This window comes from Hippocampus guttulatus, chromosome 22 (genome assembly GCF_054856545.1).
Source record: "Hippocampus guttulatus isolate MCC_2025c chromosome 22, RoL_Hgut_1.0, whole genome shotgun sequence".
Classification (NCBI taxonomy): Eukaryota; Metazoa; Chordata; class Actinopteri; order Syngnathiformes; family Syngnathidae; genus Hippocampus; species Hippocampus guttulatus.
In genome coordinates, this window is record NC_141282.1 from 5,416,866 (window position 1) to 5,437,798 (window position 20,933).

The 20,933-nt window shown below is 45.4% G+C and overlaps 1 protein-coding gene and 1 long non-coding RNA gene across 4 annotated transcripts; one reads left to right on the forward strand and one right to left on the reverse strand.

Annotated features, from left to right (window-relative positions):
- Positions 1-5,360: 5,360 nt before the first annotated feature.
- Positions 5,361-12,204, reverse strand: LOC147186202 (uncharacterized). 2 transcript variants are annotated; one of them, XR_015099168.1, is made up of 3 exons: positions 12,080-12,204; positions 8,231-8,295; positions 5,361-7,149 (listed from the first exon to the last, which is right to left on the reverse strand). It is a non-coding gene; the product is annotated as an uncharacterized LOC147186202 (long non-coding RNA). The 2 variants fall into 2 exon arrangements; XR_015099169.1 differs by lacking the exon at positions 12,080-12,204 and adding an exon at positions 8,871-8,934.
- On the forward strand, positions 7,130-15,115 carry LOC147186203 (podocan). 2 transcript variants are annotated; one of them, XM_086102910.1, is made up of 3 exons: positions 7,130-12,596; positions 12,680-13,205; positions 13,422-15,115. In XM_086102910.1, exons 1-3 carry the CDS (start codon positions 12,524-12,526, stop codon positions 14,518-14,520), a joined length of 1,698 nt encoding a protein of 565 aa, XP_085959036.1. In that variant the 5' UTR covers positions 7,130-12,523; the 3' UTR covers positions 14,521-15,115. The 2 variants fall into 2 exon arrangements, with proteins under 2 accessions (XP_085959036.1, XP_085959037.1); XM_086102911.1 differs by lacking the exon at positions 7,130-12,596 and having other exon boundaries at positions 12,675-13,205.
- Positions 15,116-20,933: the final 5,818 nt, after the last annotated feature.

Here is a 20,933-nt window from a genome sequence, read left to right on the forward strand (position 1 = left end):
ATCAGCTGACGATTCTTCACTTTGCACACGCGCGCTCGCGCTCAAACTTATCGACATCAATTTAAGAGGCTACGTTCCCCTTTGGGGGACAACCGTCGCGGTGGAGCGGGAAGACGGACGTAGAAACCGGGTGCGATGAACATAAAAGGTCTGGGAAGAAAAAAAAAAGTTTGACATCATGGAATGAAAAGAATTACGTTTGCGGCGTGATTTTGTCCCCCTCGCCCTCAAGTGGTAGACGGCGGATGATAGCATTATTCACGCTCATGTGGTGGCCTCTGGCTCAGCCTGTATGGTAAGATGAGCAATTGTTATGGCATGAAAGCATGCTTGCCTTGGCTACGGGGGAAAAATCCAGTCCACATCCCACCCGGCCTTTTTGTCACGAACGCAGAACCACAAAGCCGGTATATTCTCATCACCGATAGGATTGACAGAGAAGGTAGGGGGCTTGTTTGGTTATTGATGATGCTAAATCCCAACACGGGGATCGAAACGAGAGGATAAATCAGGGACAGACGAACGACTCATGCGGCGGTTGCCCCCGACGTAGCGCGCACGCGCGCGCGTGTGTATATACACGTGTATTTTAATCCAGTATCCGTATCTACTAATGAGTCTGTCTGATCCTGGACTTCCCGCACATCTAATCCCGGCACACTTCTGTCCGCTGCTGCTAGTCGGCGTCGGAGCTGGCGTGTGCTTTGGGGCTTAATAGCGTCAACATTGTTCGCGTTGATGAGTTTCATATCGTAAATGAGCACCATGCCTCCTTAATCCACGTTGTCAATCCACTTAGTGAAAAAAACTCGATCCCCGTCGGAAAGAAATCAATGAAACTCAGCGCTTCTCCAGACATCTTCCCATTAACGCATCTCTTCAACACCCAAATTATTGTTCTCGCTCAAAAGTGTTTCTTTTCAATGACTGTTTTACATAAATGGAACTCACAGAGGCTCAATGGGGACGGCGCACACCAAATGTACGTGTTTGGGGGTCCGTCAAGCAGGCTGGTGTGGAAACCAAGACGTTTGAAGGTCACTGCTCTGCAAGGAGGCACTAATACGTGCATGCAGCGGGCGATGGGGAGGCCCACCTGGAAATGAAATGAGGCGGGCAATGGGGGGGTTCTAGGTGGGGGTCGTGATGAGACAGATGGATGCAATACGCTCACTACCACAATATCCCAAGAGGCACAAAGCTGATCGGGCTGTTTCCCTGCATTCGTTGAAGCACGTCGTAAAAGACAATCCCGTATTAAGCCCCGCTGAGCCCGCACCTCCGACGTGCTGCTGTCTGGACTTCATTCGAAAAGTCTCGACTCATTTGTGTTTTAATCTCTTAATCTGGGAAGGAAAGAAATTCTACATTTGGGCTCCGCAAAGCAATAAACAGCCCGCTTGGATTTCTTCACAATGGAGTGTTTTACTTGAGGCCTTTTGAATCTTTCATCAGCCATCGGCCATGAATATGCAAGCACGAGAAAGGCACTATTGCAGACATCTCCATCGGCATGCTACCCGTTATGAAGACGCATTGCTCTGTGCATGGGCCTTAAAAGTGTCGCACCTCCTCTAATATGCACCGGAGCGCTGAATCAATCAATCAATCTGCCTCGAGTCGCCTATGAAATGTGATGTCAAATGAAAATGGATCTGACCCCAAGGTCTATTGTCCCGCTGCTGTTCTTACACGCCCTTGACTCCGGGGTGATTGACTCAATCACGTTCACTGGGGCCCCCCCCCCCGAGTGTTTTAAATTGAGCCCCTGCGCCGTGGGAAACTTAATTGGACGGAACGCATCAATGTGAAAATGTCGAAGAAATCCAAACCGCCATACCCGGCCGGACACATCAATCTGCCGACAGGGCCCGGTTGTCAATAAACCTCAAGTGTGAGATTGTCTACCTATTTATCTTGTCTGCCGCAGAAATGGCGGCCGAGTGTGCACACGCGCCTCCACTCGACGTCGGAATCAGACAAGGCCTGAGCGGCCAGAGCGTTCACGCTGGATTGTTTCTCCCCCCCCGCCTGATGTTTTCAGTGTATGCCATTACGTCGGCCATGGGGGACTACAGACTCAGCATTACCACTAATGCATATCTGTCTTCAGCAACCCCCTCCCCAGCCCCCCCGAACCCTCCAACCCCAGTGGAGGCATACAAACATGGGAAGAAATGAGGTCAGAGTGTCGTGAATGCCTCGACTTGCACTTTACATGGCAATGAAGTGTGTCTGGCGCGGGCAACATCTGTGTGTGCGTGCGTGTGCGTGCGTGTGCGTGCGTGAGGTTACTGTCAGGGCATGGGTGGCCATTTTAGCGCAAGATCTGATTGGCTGTTGAAGGCGAGTTGGTGACAAAAAAGGAACAGACCCCCTGCAGACTGCATCCACTGCACCAGACAATCACACGGACAGACGCACACACACAGTAGACTCCGAGCTTTGCCGCACCCCCCCCTCGTCATTATATCATCGCATCATTATACGAAAAAATAGGGCAAAGTATGCGTGTAGTTGTAGCCACACATGCATTAAGAGTGAGGCGGCGCTGCGTGTTTACGCTAATGGTATTGTCACGCATGAGTATATTTCTGGATTCGGCATGAGGACGGCATCATATTTTCTACTATTTGGTGCTAATGGTTGACGCGAGGCCAAGTATATGCTTGTCACTTTGGATTGGCCCTTCCTAAATGGTACAGCAAGCAAGAGTCAATTGCGAAACCTTTAAGTGTATTTTTAAACATTCCTTTTTCTTCTTAGGGTCTGGTCCAGGATTTTATGGCAAGACCAGCATGTGCGCGATCACGTATTTCAGGGGCAGGTAAGAAAGAAAGACTTTTGTCTTGTTCAAACAGGATTTCCTGATTCAGGGGCCGGTTGACGCAAAAAAAAAAAAAAAAAAAAAAGGCCACCCAGTGTTTCTATGGTGATCCTCACCTTGAGGCAATGTTCCGCCGACCTCCAACTGCTTCAATTGTTCTGCGACGTGACGTACTGTTGACCCAGCGCACCATTATTGTCACATTTATGAAGCAATTTTCCAGGAAGGGCAGACAAAGGGACGGTTTTTACTGCCGGGCAGACTTCACAGCTGCACAAGAACAAACAGCAGTCTGTGATGTCACGAACGAAAATTCGGGACGAGAGCAGCAGCGATTAATATATACGAAGCTCCGACAGGCAATTTCAGGAAATGGCCTTTCGAATTAAAATGCCACAAAATCCGCCACGCCGTTTGCGGCACGTTTCGTAAATGTGAACCGGGGAAGGCTCCGTTGCCATAGTAGCTCGGTTGGCTGAAGGTCAAAGCTATGACCCGGGCAACGGATCAGTGGCGGCTGCGACAGAGGTGCAAATGAGCCTCCGAGAGTGTTTGCGACAGTCGAGCAAAAAGACAAATGTGAAATCCAACTTGTCTTTTTTAAATCCCAAGGTGTTTGATGCCTGACATAACGAATTTAGGGAATTTGTACCTACTTAGCTCCATTTGTTTGTACCGCTTTGCCACTAATCCCGCCGTCAAACGCCGCTGCGAGATAAACAACTCAAAAGCGTCTGCGGCGTTGAGAATTCTAACAGACCCACCAAAATGACCTATTTTTACACACTTCCGAAATGCGCCACTACATTTTGTTGTTTGGCAAAACACAAGCATCAAGTCATCACTTGTAGCGGCTGCAAGAGCTTTAACTTTTGCATAACGTTTTCACACGCTGACAAACGATAACGCAATCCCAACTGCTTGAGCAACCCCCAGAAGCCGATTACGGCGGCAGCAGGCGGTGTTTATCGCATCAAACAATGGACAAAGCGCCACGCCGGGCAAACTTCAATCCCCGCGGCAAGCGCGCGCACAATGTTTGGCTCGGAGGGGCGTCGGGGGGGGGGACAAGTTACACTTCAAATTACAAATGACTTCACGAAACATTCGCTGTTGACTCATGGCCCGACAGAAAGGTTTGTTATGAAAAGTGCAGGAGGGTTTTGTTTGGGATGGAAAAAAAAAGTGGAGGGGGGGGGGGGGGTAACACGGACTACTGATTGGCAAAACTAGTCAATTCGTCAAGTTATCAATTACCTCAATAATAATGACAACAGATCATCCTCCGAGTGCTGCGCTACACAATGACTGCCACCCGATGACGCATCGGTGCTGTCAGCAGGCGTCCCGTGCGCCCAAAAAAAAGCCAGTCGGCCGGATCCAGATGTCATGGCGACAGTCGACCCGCAAGCCCACTCAAGTCATTGCTGAGGGGTTTTTTTTTTTTTCAGCGCGCATCAAGCCGTCGTCGTCACCGCCCGGTCGCGTCGCTGACATGCGCTCGAAGCAGCTTTCGCTCCGCTTCCTGTCACTGCTGTCGTGTTGTTTTGAATGACGTATCGATGAGCAGAAGGCAGCGAGCGAGTCTTGCAAGTTCCGTGTGCAGGGATAAAAGTGCCAAATTGGTAAGAGTGATTCACAGGAGAGGCATAATGAGAGCGAAATGGCTCCACCTGGAAATTGTATATGTTTTTCGTCCATTCAAATTAAAACGCTGAAATGGATTATGTGCCCAGTCTTTTTTGGATTTGATTCAAAAAGTACCGTCGCTCATTCGCAGCTGATTAGCATCTTGCTTGTGGTTGTTATTAGCAAGGTAGGTCCATCGCTCGTCATTTGTGGTCTGAGAAGCAACTATTAAAATATGCCGTTAGACTAAACCGTCAAGCCTGACTGCATTAAAATGAATGGGTTAATCATTAAATACCAGTGACGGGGGTTTTTTTCTTGTATTTTTCCGCAGTACAACCGTCACCGACACCTTGTTGACACAATGCCATGTGTGCTTTCGGCACAACTGCCAACTTAATTTTTGCGGGAGCACGATGCCGACATTAGGCAGCAAAGCCCGAGGAACTCGAGGCGAAACGATCACAGTCGGCAGCCGGTGTGATTCGTGAGGCTTGCTCAACACGACAGTCACGTCTCGGCATGAATTGCGGTTGAAAAAAAAATAATAATAATAATAAAAAGTCAATCAATTTTGCGGACAGTTTCATTTGCATTTACCGTGTACAATCTGCACATTGCGGGACGCTCGATTTTTTAAAAATGTCACAACATTGAAACCCAAATGTCTGGTGCAAAACGTTTGCGCGGCTTGTAATCCATCTTTTAAGCAGATGGTGATGAACATCATGAGAATCTGGCTACGAACCAACAGCGAGGCGGTGAGTATGTTTGTGCCTTCGGGCATATTGCATAGCAAATGTAATAAAGGTCATTGGGTCACTTAACAAGATGTTATTCAAATGTTGAGGAAAACAAGCCCCTGGATAGTGTTCTGTCTATTGTGGGTTTTTTTTTTTTTAAGAACAAGGCCAGAAGATACAGTATGATAGATTTTAGATGCAGTCAAACAGTACAGTACATTCCCGTAACCCTCGAGGTTCAATCTATGTAAATTTATCCCAAAAGGCCGATTATTTACAAGCCCTCAAGATCCAAGAATGTACTTTTGAGGTTACAAGAGCCACTTTGACAAAATTCTGATCATGTTACTGAGCCCCGGCAGTTGAATGGGAAGCCAAGAAACAAACGTTCTCAAAAAAAAAAAAGTTATGAAATGGCGGCATGGCAACGGAGGGTTACGCAAACACGAGGCGCTCAAAGAAGGCACCGCGGGCACAATTATTCCCCGAATGAATGAATGAATGAATACATAAATAACCACAGATAGGAGAGCCATTATTCATGCTCTTTTATTTTTCGTTTGGGAGTTTTTCAAAGTTTGCCCAACCTCAGAGAGGCAGATGGCCTCACTGCACATGATGCCTATTGGCAATCGAGGATGTCAAACATGAATCATATGCTTTCCATATAAAGGACCATTGCTACCGGACTGCAACAAAAAATAAAATAAAAAGCACATTTTGTGATATACTCTGTTGCTATGAAAAATGACATTCAGTTACAGCGTTTAAGAAATGCATTTTAGGGAACTTTAGTGAAATTAAATTGAAACAGCTTGGTAGGAGAATCAAATCGCTCAGGACAATTTTGTTGTGTCTTTCCCACGTATGACTGTCTTCGCCTTAAAGATAGGGTCAAAGCGCCACCTCTTACCTTGGCATGGATTTGACAGCTTGCATGCATGTTTGCATGCAGTTAATTTTAAAAAAAAATGTAGATGTATGGGCGCGATACATTGTGCTTAGGAACATTATTCTCTGCTTACATGCCGTGTTATTCTCGTAAAAGATAATAATGCTTCAGTCCCTTCTGGGGCTGAGCGAGCCCTGTGTGTGATTAAAGAGACCTTCAGATAATGGAGGGCAAAAAAAAAAAAAAAAGAAAGGGGGGCATGGGTGGGGGTGGGGGGGCTCCTCTGCTCAGCAATATTATCTATTCACCGGAGTACCTATCATATATGCACTTCGTTTGCACAGGGCTAACGTGACATAAAGCCAACGAGCCTCCTTATTTTCTCCACCATTGAGTCTTTGCTCGCTTTGTTACCTGATTGGAGTGAGTTATGAAACGTGACGCCTGCATTTGATGAATGTCATAACGAGGCATGGTGGAAAAACACGCCCAAGACACACATTTTTTAATCGCTTTCATTCTTTCAAAACTGCTATTAGAATCGGCCCTCCGATTGTTTACTTGCCCTGGCTTTTTATTTTGCTATATGCAAATGGATCTCTCCCCTCGCGTTTTTTTTTTAATGGTGAATTAGTCACCAAGCAACCAAAGATAACAGTTTAGCCTGATAAAAATCGAAGCGATGACATGACGAGGGTTGACTTTCAAGGTGATGTTCGCATTTTATATCACTGTGTTCATCTTGCATATTTTGGATGGAAAATGATGACATCACCATTCCATCTGATATATTTATGTTACGGTGAAAATTTGGATCTGCTGTGTAAAGACGCGACAATGTCCAACTGGGATGGATTATATCAGTCAAAATAAAGCTTTTTTTCCACATCATACACTGACCGGGGCAAAACACGGCTCGGGTGGCGAGTGTGAAAGTACCTTTTTTGTTGATGTATGCTTGACTGACTTACCTGCTGTAGTTGTTCCTCTCAGAGCCATGCTGATTGACCTCCATGAGTCAGATGACCGTCGGGGAAAGTCCTTGAGGACCGCCTCCTCTGGAAAAAAAGAACAGCACATTTTATCTTTTTTTTTTTTTTTTGCATTTCAGCACATTTTTAGCAGAGCACTGGATGAAAGAAAAAGGAGTTCTGATGGGGTGCTTCACAAAAGAGTCAGTAAACCATCTGCTCGGATCGCCTTCATCCGAAACCACATTTGCGAAATTTTAAGCGACAAAAAGGTCAGAGCAAAACACAGCTGCCATAGCAACGTCGTCCAGGCTAAACGTTCTGTTTTGATTCGAGGCAGAATCATCCGGGAATGACATCTGTAATCATCATTGTCAGGGAAACAGAAATTGGGACTCATATTGTACGCCCCCGCCCCCCTCTCAGAATCTGTTTAATCCGGTCTGATTTCCATAATGCAAAATAAAAAGGGGGGGAGGTGGAGCAGACATCATAATCCAGGACTGGACTCTGGATTAAACTCAGATTGTCTGGGCAGTGCAGTGAGAGTACGATAAAACTGATTTCTCACATGCGGCCATGTGGTCCTGGACGTGTTTTGATGTTTTTGTTTGTTTGTTTTTTTGGGGGGGAGGGGATCTGCATGCCTTTTATAGGAGGTATTCGTCAATGAAATGCCAATGCCAGCAACATGAGAAGCCAAGTCATAGCCCACCAACGCCCCTTCATGACGATGAGAAGTCAGCATGTCGGATGACCTACATGCAAATGTTGTTATTGCACAAAGGAACATTTTCATGGTTTTAATATTTACTGCAGTAGGAAGTGTCAATATTGAGCATGCAATTAGTTTTTGTAGACTTAAACTTCGACTCATTTGGTTTATGAAACCTGCATTGGTGCCAGGTTGCCATGTACCTAATGTGCGAGGAAGCTGTGTCATCATTATCATCATCATCACCATTATCATGATGATTGCTTATTTTCCTTCCCACTGACTCAGTTCCTGCCACCGCTTAAACATGTTTTTTCTCTTATACAGCAAAAGAATGGAGCTAACAAAGAACACTGCGATATCACAGCTAAGTTTATATTTTTTTATGGTTACATTTATATTAGGTGCACAGTATAATGGATGGATGTGTTATTCTTATTATGAAAAATTCACCTTCTCTCGATTCAGGTCGGTCATGTCGGTTTCATAAGAAGCTGTAACTGCAGCACCAAGCGATACTGTGGGGAAATTACAGGATAAATTAGTTAGTCAATCAACACTGGTCATGTACACAATCCACAAAATATTGCAGAATAGGGTAGATTTTCTGCAACCTTTCTTGTCCCTGCCTCCCAGGCGAGCTAGCACGTGCGTCACGGCCCGCAGTAAAAACAAACACCCATTATCCCCCTGAGATGAGACTCAAATCCCACAAAAGCCCACTCCAAGCTGTTGCAAACGCAGGTTCGGCTGCGGCAAGTCTTGGCTTGCCAAACCAAAAAGCCTGTGATAAATAAAGCCATTCCCTTGGTTAGTCACTCCAAGTGGCCCAAAGAAATGTGTTCATGAGGCTTTTATTTCATTTGGCCATCCACAGGTCTAATTATCTTTTTTGTTTTTGTACGTGTCTTTTGAAAATGTCACAGATTACAGTCTGCTTATCAAATTTCAGGAAAACGAGGGGGGAACTATTTGGTGAAAAGTGAATTGTTTGTGAACATGGTCTGACTGTATAGACAGATAATTTCATATGTACTCAGCAAAGTTGTTTGGAATGCTTACATTCAGTGTTCAAACTTCAAAAACAACTTACCACTTCTATCCCTTTAAACCTAGTCTTGCCAAAACTTTCCCACAGTGTCGAGGTTGTTTTTTTGGCCCCCTCTCCTCGTCTTCACCCATTGTGGTTTTTGTCAGCCGTTGACTTCCGCATCGCAGCTCTCGCGCTATTGGTCGTAGGCGGTCGGACAGCGGACCAATGAGAGGCCAGTTGCTAGGCAGCCTGCGCCATGTAGGGACGCCCTCACACTCACGCACACAAACACACACGCACAGCTGTCCCATTGAAAAGCAGCGGGATGTCACCGCAAAGCCTTGTTGCTTCGAAGACAAACACAAGCACACACGCATTTTGTTTTCGAAAAAGTAGTTTCGGTTTTGTACTTTTGCTGCTTTTTCAACCAAACTACGTTATTTTTCGACTGGCATGTTTTTAATTGTTTACAGCACTCACTTCCGGGTTTGAGTGCTGAACGATAAAGTGAACGATATCAAGGGATGCGGGAGGAACACTATCACCCTGCATTAATTGAACAACAGCCCTTCGTTGTATGTTTTTTGTGATTGTTTTTGAGAAGGAATACAGTATTGCATATTTAATGGGGATTTATCTTAATGTTAACTAGTGCATATGACAAATTCAATGACCTAAATCAGCAGGTCCAGCTTTGTTTGCCCATCTGCTCCTGCGACAATTCAAGTCTTATGAGCATATTATGCATTTCTGCACAATCTGTCACACTTGTTGCATGTCTGCAGACTGCAAATGGCTCGATGAATGCAGAGTATGGCTGTCTAGCCTTAAAATGTCATAAAAGAATATGTAAACTACTCGCAGCTCCACAACTTCAACATCCTTCATATTCTGGCCTGGAGCCGATGTGTCATTTCCACAAATTGTGCCCGGATGGGCAATTTCTGTTGTTTGGATCAGCCTGTTCCACGGCCGGATGTTACAATGACCCACCACGTTGCAAGGCCATGATGTGATGCAGAGAAAGAACTGGAAACAAACGGTCCAGAAAAGCTTTTCTCATTTTTCAGCCTCCCACCCCCACCCCAAAAATTAATCCTTTCAGCTCTCTTGCCCTCCCTGTATTCCCACATGCCTGTCGTACACGAAAACACAAGTTTAATTTGGTTGGAAGGTATTCTGGGTAGGGTTAAGACAACATGGCAAGCCGCCGCCGCCTCAACGGGACTACGAGCGGGATAATATTTGGATTTGCAGGCACGGTAAAGGCGGCATCCGCTGGTTCCTTGGACAAAAACACAATTTTCTTCTCCAGCAAGGAAAAGGATACACCCAAAATAAAACTGTGATTGACTCAAACACCTTGTATGTGGTAGTCAATGTAAGTTAGTCTTTGAGAATATTTCATTTTACTTTGCGTTCATGGAAGTGTCAATGGGAGATTTCAAAATAAATTCAAAAACTGGAACACACATCGCAGTGGGCACCCCTCCAATTTATTTTATTTTTTACTTGTTTAAAGTTCTGGTGCTGCATTTAGGTCAATACAACTAAGTGTTCCTGAAATCGAGATGACATGTCATAACATGCTGAAAACTGAAAAATGATCTTTTGTTCATTCGGAATGTGGCGTAGCAGGAAAGTTAAAAAAAAAAAAAAACATTGTGTGCATTCACGCCCATGAGGAGGCAACAACAAAATCAATCATAGTCTGTGACCTTTGGCCTTCGGCCTAGTTCTCCTCGCCGGTGACGCTTCAGTTAGCAGACGAACAGATGGGGAGGAAGGAGGGGCTACACTAGGCTAGGCTAGGCCATGCTAGGAGTTGTCACTAAGACTGGTCAACAAATTTGTCCAAATGTTTTTAAATCAGAAAGGCAAGTACATTTTTCTCGATTTTTTTTTTGTTGCCCTCGTTTTTCTCTAGCATTTCTAATATACAGTAGTAATATATTTAGTACCAGTAAATATTTATGAATTAAGCGGGTGAGGTTCCACAACAGGTGGAATTTTTTTTTCTCAAAGGTCAAAGCTATAAATTACAACACATAACATCCATATTGCGCAAGCTTTTTAACCTCATGCGCTAGCCCAAAAAAATAGTAAAGACATGTTTGAAATCAGCATCAAAAATATTGGGGACACATAAAGCCATCCCTGATTAAAATTTGCCGTTGACCAGTGAAATAATATACAGTACTTCCCACTTTGCACTAACTGTACAAATATTACTGAAGCGCAACAAGGCTTCTTGATCCCATTTTCCACATTTTACTGCCACCTCGCCCTGACCTTGTGCTGTGTGTGTGGCAACAAACATACGAACCACTTCTCAGGCAATGACCTCATTCCAATGAAGATGTCACTTCACTGGAAATGAATGATCAATTGCTAATCATTAGGAGAGATTTCAACATTCGAGCTCACATACAGAAGTAAAAGCTGCCTGTTTGAGATTTTGGAATTTTCAAATGAGGACAAATTTGGATGTATGTGTGTGGTTATGTAACATGGATCGTTTCAAAAGCTATTTAATGTATGATGTTCTGACGTGTTATGCAAAGCAAAAGCCACTCATGTACGTCTCCTCCGTAAGGCTCGGCTGCTCTCTGGTGGACATTTGTGGAACTGCATTTCTGTTTTGTTTTGTTTTTGTCATCTTGCATTTGGTGTTTTCTCACCCTCGTTGGCAACAATTAGTAAGTTTGTGTGACTTCGTAGTTTTGGACAGTTCCTCAAAGGGTTTTATTTAGTTAAATTAATATTCTTTATTGGGATTTCGTTTTGTCCCCTCCAAATTCAACTAATTTATTACAGCAAATTAGTTGAAAACGCCATAACATTTTATTTCTATATTTTGTAATTTCCGATTTATCACAGCAACAGACACTTTTTAAAATCTATTTTTATTGCTTGTCCAAAAACGATGTAAATATTCTCTCTTTCTCAAATTTTGAGCCTGCATTTGGTTTCGGTGCTATTAATGTGTTCCTTTTTTTTTTTTTTTTTAAGGAATTTAAAGCACCTTTGGGGTTGTATATATCAAATGAGTATAATATTTTTTCAAGTATAAATTATATATATTTACACATAATTTCAGCCATTCAAGTCAAACACAAGTTAGATTTAACTTATCATTGGTCCAGACTTCCTGAAGGAGGACAGAGGTCAAAGATTGTAGTCATGCCCATCTACACACCAGAATGCTAACTTCCAAGCAGCAGTTGCCATTTAAAAAAAACAAACAAAAAACAATAGTCACCTCTGACCTCCCAGCTGGGCCTGTCCTCATTTCCCGCCATTGATCTCAGATTGAGGGTACGTGTGACAATCCTCTTCCCCAAAAAGGCATTTTGAGTGTGAACATGGATCATTTAGGTCATCTGCAGGCTCGGAGAGGGGTAGGGGGGTGATGGTGGTGGTGGCCTGCGGTTCAAAGGTTGACTTGTTGCGTCTGGGGGGGATTCTGTACGGCACACACACACAAAAAACATCGGGGATAAGCCTCAAACGGGAGTTGAGCTTGGACACACAAAGAGTTCAGCATCAGGTATTTTGATGATTTTTTTTACTTGTTATCTTTTCATCGCAACTGTCTTCTATAATTGTATGTACGTGAAGTCTTTCTGATCCAATGACCCGTTATTTAGGCTCATTATATTATCTTGCCCATTTAATAACCCTCACACACGATTCTGAGGCCAACAGATGAAATGGAAGTTCTCACACTCCTGCTCTTATTCATCATTGTGCCTTTACATTTGTCCATCCGACAAACAAGTGCCGGTAAGTACCGGGAATTTTTTTTTATAAAAACCCCACGCTGGTTTATAGAAATCTTGGTAAATGTTTTGATCTTGTGATTTTAGGACTAGAAGTTTTGGACCTGCGTGAATGGTTAACAAATACAAAAGAGGAGAGTAAAGATGCCAACGGTGACGCACTGCAAGAAGAGCGGGAGAGCATGCTGGTGGCAGGGATCATCCAAAACAAATCAAATAGTGTGCCTCGTGGTACTCCGACTCTTCAATCTTTTTCCAATTCAGAAGCTCCCAGCATCTTCTCAACTGTGACTCCCGAGGACCACGAGTCCATCGCACCGATGGAAGACGTCCTCACCGAGGTGCTTCCGAGACATTATTCTAACCCAGATGCGGAAGCCCAACCTGTGAGGAACGCCGCAGGCACAAGAACAACAAGCGCCATCATTGAAAGACGAGAGTATGACCAAACAGTGACCGGGCCTTCAGTCAAAAGCCACAAAAATGCACGTATTGGAAATCGCAAGCGAAACGGAAGGGGAAACAACGTCAAAGAAATGAAGACCAAAAAGACGGAGCATTTTCCTTACTTCAAGGACAACTACTGTCCTCCGGATTGCGCTTGCTATGGAGGGTAAGACATGATGCCCGTCATTATATTCTCATTCATCCAGGCCATTTAATTCTCATGGCATTGAATCGATCGCAAATGGAATTTTCTGGGTGGTTTGCACAGAGAAAAAAAAAACCTGGGAGATGCCCAATGAAAATAGTGTCAACCCACTGAAAAAAAAAAAAAGTGTCCCATAAACAGAAGCGATTCATGTCCTCCCATCTGCTCGTTTTCCAGGGTGGTCCAGTGCTCAGACAAATCGGCGGACAAGATCCCGTACGGCATCCCCTACAGCTCACGTTACATCCTGCTGATGAACAACCACATCAACAGCATCCAGCTGGACCTCCTCCGGGGATACGCCTCTTTGGAGTTCCTGGTCCTGAGCAAAAATCGCCTGACAGACGACTCGGCGGAGGGGGCGTTCGAGGGCGTCCCGGCCCTGAAACGTCTCTACCTGGATGGGAACCTGCTGGCGAGTGTACCGACGGACCTTCCGGCTTCCCTCGAGGAGCTTCGCCTGGATAACAACCGCGTGAGGGTGATGTCCGAGTCGTCTTGGGCTCGCTGTCGTGGCCTTTTGGTGTTAAGCCTCAGCAACAACAGTTTGGGCGAAGGATCGGGATCACTTCCGGATGCCGCGCTGTCCCCCCTGCAACACTTGAGGACTTTGAACCTGGATCACAATCAACTGACGAGCGTCCCCCTTGGGTTGCCTCTGTCCGTCAAGGAGCTGTACCTCAGAGGCAACCTCATCGAGCACTTCGGCGGCAGAGCATTCAATGGCCAATCCCGGCTGGCGATTTTGGACCTGAGTGCCAACAGACTGAGCAACAAGGGCCTGCCCAAAGACGCTCTCATCCAAGCGTCCCGCCTGGAGAGTCTCAACCTGGAGGGCAACCGACTCCAAAAAGTACCCCGGCACCTCCCCTCGTCCGTCAAAACGTTAAACCTCGAGGGCAACCTCATCTCCGCGATTGGAAGAGTCGCTTTCAATTCCTTGAAGAACCTGGAACATCTGGGCCTGGCCCGGAACAAGATCTCCAAAGTGGCCCCGGGCGCATTCTTGAGTTTGCGCGCCCTGCACCAGCTGGACCTTTGCCACAACGCCTTGAGCCAGGTGCCCAGACAGCTTCCGCGGGGCCTCCGCTCGTTGGCGCTCACTCACAACAAGATCCGGTCGGTGCCTCGGGACGCCTTCTGCTGGGGTCAAGCGGGCTCAGGCCTCAGCGGGCTTGTCCGAGTGCAGTTAGCGGACAATTTGATGGACATGGGAAAGCTGGACTCCAAGGCCTTCAGGTGCTTGAGGGGATTTCAGGTTGTGCATTTCTACTGAAACAAAAGCCACCGGAAAAACAGGCAAATATGACTGCTGGGATCCTAAAATGTATTGTTTGATTTTGGCGTAAGAAGCGGGAATCATTTTCGGTCATTTTATGACACCGGGAGATTGTTTCATTTTTCGTGACCCGTGCAGGTAACTTTGGATTTATGATAATTGCTCAGCATTTGATTTTTACTGAACCAAATAACAGTTTCTGACAGTCTAATTTCTTGCACCTACTTTGGTATATAATTCGTGAATTTGTCACCATTGCCACCTATTCTTGATAAAGTCCTGCAAACGTTTTCCTGCATTTCTGTGGGCGGAGGGGGATATATTTATAATAATCTGTGTATTCAATCTATAAATAGGATACATTTTTGCTCTCTTAATACCGATGAAACGTCACCCCCCCCCCAAAAAAAAATGTTTGTTTTAAGATTGCCAACGTGTGCTACTATATCGTATGGTCATGATGTATATTTTCTGACGCTCCAAATAGAAATAAAGCACTGCACTGTGCTGCTTCGCTCAACAAAACCAACGAGGAGAGACTTGCTTGAACGAGCTACGTGACCACTAAATGGCAGTAGAGTACAGAGAGAATATTGCAGAGCGACGACTGCCCTCATGTTTGCACAAAACTGTCATTGAGGCAAAAAAAATTTATATTAAATATGCATGTGGATTCTTTTTTTTAACGCCCAAAGACTTTTACAAAGAAAATAAAGATGTTTCGGCGCAGAATGCAATTTTGCACGCGCATGCCAGGCGCCGCCGTGATTCATTTCATCACGGCAACGTGGCACCGCACCCACCAAGGCGCTGAGAATGACGATGAGGAGTGAGGGAGGGAGTGAAGAAGAGAGAAAAAGGAGGGATGATGGGGGGAGGATGGAGGATGGATCCAAGCGCTGTTGGCTCAGTGTCCGGGAAGGGAAGAGCTGTGGCCGGGCGGAAGCCTCACCAGCACCTCCCTACAGTCCAGCAGGACCCTGACCCAAATCACAAGTACCTGGATATTATTTACACTACGCAGGGTTAAGAATACAATCAGGTGCAGCCAAAATCTATTTTTTTACATTTTGGTGTACTAAGTGGGATTGACTTTTGGGGCATTTTGTAACAAAATGCTCCAATGCTTTAACTCAAGTGTTTCCAGATTATGTTTTAATCACTTGTTCAGCCACTAACATTTGTTGTTTAGTCACAGCCTTAAAGCAAGCCCATGTGTTGTGGTTCTGACCACATCCAGTTTGACTGGAAGTCCAACCACATATCAAGTGAATTTTTTGTGACTACTTTTAAGGCCTTTTTTTTTTCAGTGAAAATACCTGGACAAGGTAAAAAAGGGGATCCTTTTAAAACGCTTCCCTAACTGTAGTGGTGACTACAAACTCGGACATTCGTTGTCGTCTTCTTGAAGAAATAGAGAGTGGAGGGGGTGGGGAGGGGGTCCTGGTGAAGGGTTAACCGGCACCTCGGATCCACAGCAGAGTGCGATTGCACGCGAGAGAAAGGAGGTGGCGCTTGAGCTAGTCAAGAGAGGAGTGGAGGGAAGGAGGGGAACCATGGGAGCCAGAGGGACCTCCACACACATCTCAAGCACCATCCATGGCGTGCTCCCTGTCATCACATTGTGCCTTTTCAAAAGTAAGAGCCCCTTCTTTTTAACGGCATTTCCAGTAAGACCACGATCCCCCCTCCACCCGCCGGAGTAGCTCCACGAAAAAACGGCCAGAGGGAGTCCGAACAGGAGCAGCTAGAGTGGCCTGTAAACACTAAAACAGAAGACAAAGTACTGCGCTTTTTTTTTTTTCTCCACACGGCCGATGCTAAATAATCATAACGGAGCTGTTAGCATAATACGATAAAATATATTCAGCAGTGCCTTGAGACATGACAACCTATTTTACAAGTCCACCAGCTTAATGCTATCACAATGCGGGGAAACTCCATAGACGTGCTAACAAATAGCACCTGTGTGACAATGGTATAATCCCTTCAGCAATACATAATTCAATACAAACGATGGGGCAACAAATGTAGACAGAAAACAACGCTCACTGGCGTATATTCTTTATCCTCAGTGAAAAGTCATGATGTTTTCATGAGACTGCGAATGTCCACTAAACAGCGTCCCACCACAAAGTCTGGAAATTCTTCAAGCGGCAAATGATCCATCCGCGCATTTTAAGGGCTTTGCAGCTAATTTGGCGAGCTGTGAGCTGCACTTCGGACACCCCTGCTTTCAGCCGTCAGGTGCAGCGCAGTTTGAGCACTCCATAAAAATGAATGGAATGCCAACCCGTCCGTCACGGCTCAGAATCGAAGAGACTCAATGAGCTTTTTCCGGACACTATTTCAATTCTATTGTCCACTGTGCTTTTTAATGGCATCAATGTTGACTTCATCAGTCCCATCGCGACACACACAAACACAGTTGGTCTTGTAAAATTCCTCTCAGCCATCTGTCGGCCTCGAGGAGCAAAACTATAAAGCAGGTCGACGCAGGAAGCGCCTGCCCATCTGCTTCCTGTCCAGGCTCAATCGCAGTCGCAGTCTAGACGGACGAGCGGACAATAAAACATCGTCTCTGGCGTGTGCAAAAAGTCAGGGAATTGTCGCTGGGCGTTAAAGGTCAGATGCGCAGTTTTCCAACGGCGGCAGCAGACGTTACCTAAGCAGTTGCCCTCTCTGAGACGTCACGGGCGGAGAGAAAGTAGCGCAGGCGACTGCAGCAGTCAGCAACGTGCCTAAAGTATGCATTGTGAGTCATTTGACACAAAGTGTTGCCGATTTTGCACAGGCCTCTCATTTGGCAGCTGTAAAAGTGAGCGCTAATGTGAGCAAATGCTCACTTTTCTTTATTTAGGTCCAATATCATCCTCAGGCGTGAGAGAGAAGTGTTAAACTGTGTCATTGAGCATGACTACCTAAGTCTGACCAAGACGGAGAACCGTGACACAAAGTTGGATGTGACGGCGGGACGTTTGTGGTGCAGACGGTGGAGTAAACTGGGAAAAATCCAAAAGAAACAAACTGATTGACTGCTGAGCGCTGAGAAATCCAGATGTACGCCATCAGTTCGAAAGAACTAATGAGTAAAAAATACAACAGCCGCTGCACATGTTTTGAGTGAGGGGCACCGGCAGAATACTTAATTTCGCGCACACAAGTCTGACGTGTGAAAAAGTTGACGCACTTGTGATAAAACTCGATTTATGGCCTTACAGCGGAATGCCATCGGCAACCAGTCCACGTCCGTGTCGCAGCTTTAAATGGATCAACGTACGGTGTCGTTACTTTGATTGCAGTACACGAGAAGAAGCAACCGAGCTGTCTTGGCTGCAGACGCTACAGCGCCGCTACTTGCAAGATGAGAGCAGCTGGAACAGGATGGTGATCGCTTCGGAGTAAACGCTAATTAGTGCGCAGCTGTACCTGCGACTGTCTGGTTTGGATCCTGGAGGTACGCCATCGAAGTCATGAGTGTAATTGCTGTAAAGCACATCATAGGACATCCTCTATCTAATCAGAAAGAGCCACAGAATCAAATGTGTCCTGTTAGAATATGTCTTGGTTGTCATTGCTACAAGTCCTCACTTGGAATTCAAAATTAGCGTGGCAGGAACAGAAACGTGGAATCACTTAGGACCGAAAACCCGTTTAGGTGTTGTTGCCGTTGACTGTACGTTATGTTCTTTGAGTTACGGCATTTCTGAGATGCGTGATGCCTGCGAGGGCTTGTCAGCAATCCATCATTCTGTACTGCAGGGAGATCCTGTTCCAGAACATCACCACTGCGCCCAATCAGGATAACCCAGATGTTACAATCCAGAGACAAAATGAGTTGACTTTGTTTTCAATGCTATGACACTGCATAGCTTTGTCGCAAAAGGTCAAATGACAGGCATCACTTTAAAGTCAACATAACAGCAGCAGGAACAGGAATGTAACTTTGGACTAAAACTGGTTTAGGCACAAATTACTTTGACATTTGATTCCTTATCACAGGATTGTGTTATCACTTAAGAAAAGCAGATTAAGTCACAGTTGCCCGAGGTATGTATGTTTGGCTCCTTGGCAACAGGTCAGCAGCATGTGGTCCCTGGACCAAAAACTGCTTCAGGCACGTATGCCTTTGACTAGACATTTGTCACCAGGTCAACAGAGCAGTAGGAACTAGCAAATGTGATAACCAAATTTTAGGCACGGATAGGTTTGATTCCCTGAGTGACGCCATACCAATGAAGCGTGATTTTCATGATTACATACAAGACATCACTCGACCACGTTCTGCCGGGGACACCCTGTTCCAGACAGGTTTAGGCCGCGAGGCTGAAGAAATAAACAAAAAAGTTAAAACGAGACGTTGAGTGATCAATGCGGTTGGAGCAGGGCGACCGTTTGTCAGTTTCCGTCTGTCTCGTCCCGTCTAGCCGGAATCAGGAAGTTCTCTTGGGTAGTGAACGGAATAAACGGCATCAGGATGAGCCCCGGAGACCAATCGGGCCTGCCAAGGACGGGGATGATGATGGACTAAACCATCGGGGCGCCAATTCTCAGATTTCCGCGATGGACAAGTCCAGACAAGAGCTTCCAGTAAAAGCAGCGGGAAAACGTCACAAGTCGTTTCATCAGGCGATGTGCTGATGTTGGCTGATTTGTTCCTGCTCCAGGCACGGATACCAAACCCCCACACACACCCCCTACCGCCGCCCCCCCCCCCCAACACCATCCCCACAACCTCCACCGGCAACATTTTCCATGTTGTTTGTCGAACGTTTCAAGATGTTTGGTGGGAAATTTCCATCAGAGCCGCTGCCACTTTTTGCCAAACATGGCCAAGATTTTTTCCAAGAATCAATGGAGCAGACGCTGCTGATGTGCTTGCAATAAGCAATAAGCACGCACAGACGCGCACGCAAACACACGTACACTTTCTCACACATTTTATAGTCCAGATCAAATAAACTGAAGTCCCGACAACATTCCTGACGACTGGGAAACGGCCACGGTTGCGGTTCCACGCTTCAGGGAGAGACAGAAAAAAAACAGGGGAGGCAAAATCGAAACGATGTCTCGATGAATATAAAATGACAATTTAAAAAAAAAAAACATGAATTTGGAGACAAAATTAAAGTAAATTAATAGGAATACACATAACATGTATGGATTAATAAAATAAAAATGTGTAATTTATTTTTAATATAGCATTAAAACAACATTAATATTTGAGCAAAATATACACACGAAAAAAATGCAAAAATGTAATTTACTCAAAAATACTTTCACAATCCGGTATTATATGTGCATATTGTATTGTATTGTATATAATAATCATCATCATAACAAAGATAAATAATGCGTACATAGACCCTCAACATGCATCTGATTAAAACATGAAATTTACTTGAGCGTTTGACTGACATCCACGATCCCCGCATGCCCCCCACCCCAAAAAAGAAAAAAAAAACTCACTGGCTCTGAATGTGCCCTGTCATGTTATTGTCCAGATTCCATTAATATCCTACGACGTCTGAACACGCACGAGAAAAGCGTACATCGATAATTACCTAACCAAAAGAATGCAAGAAAGTCATTTCTAATTGTCGGAGTTCAGTGGTGGGCGTCACCTGGTGTGATTTCAAGGCGGGACACGGCAAACTCTGAGCTCTTGAAGAGCATTTATAACACAATCGCAACAATTAAATCCCATCCCCCCCAAAAATGAATAATAAATACACAAAAGGAGTCTTTGATGCCCTAACATGCATGCAGCATATGATATCAAATCCAGAGACTGTGCAACTATGCCCGGCCTCATGACAGCTGTTGAGTGGCAACGCATTGGAGAAATCTGATTGCATACAGATGTGATCCATCGGCATTGTCAAACTTCTTCCATATTTTGAAAGCTATTTGTCTTGGGGCTGAGAAACGTAAAAAGCTCCTTTGCCTTGAACAAGATGTACATTGTTGCCGTTAAAAGGCCTTCAAATCGGTTGAGTTAGCGCAATGCCATGATGAACCGTTTGTAGAGGGGGGGGGGGGGGGGTTAACTCTCCGTGTGATTCATTTTGTTTGGAAGGCATCTAACGAGTAGCAGTAGGGGAAAAACGTCCGTAAGACTTTGAAAAAAAAAAATTATTTTTCATTTGAAATCTTGGCGTTTGACACACAAAAAGGATTCTGTTGCTGGCAAAGTTTCTTAGCGCCCCCCCCCCCCCCACCACCACCACCACCACACCCCTCCTCCCCCTCCCCTCGCTCGCTCGCCAATCAAAAGTCAAGTCGTCGTGCTGGAAAGAGAGGAGAGCCCGGCCAATCGGGAAGAATCGCGGGACCCATTAGAGCTCCTCGGTAGCCGCTTCACACTGGTTGCAAATGCAGATCTACGGCCGACGAGACAGTCCACGAGG

Bases quoted from the DNA above. Each gene is read 5' to 3' on its own strand.
- LOC147186203 (XM_086102910.1), top strand. From the start codon at position 12,524: ATGGAAGTTCTCACACTCCTGCTCTTATTCATCATTGTGCCTTTACAT. The intron at 12,597-12,679 runs GTAAGTACCGGG...TTGTGATTTTAG, and splicing joins CATCCGACAAACAAGTGCCG to GACTAGAAGTTTTGGACCTG. The intron at 13,206-13,421 runs GTAAGACATGAT...CTCGTTTTCCAG, and splicing joins GATTGCGCTTGCTATGGAGG to GGTGGTCCAGTGCTCAGACA.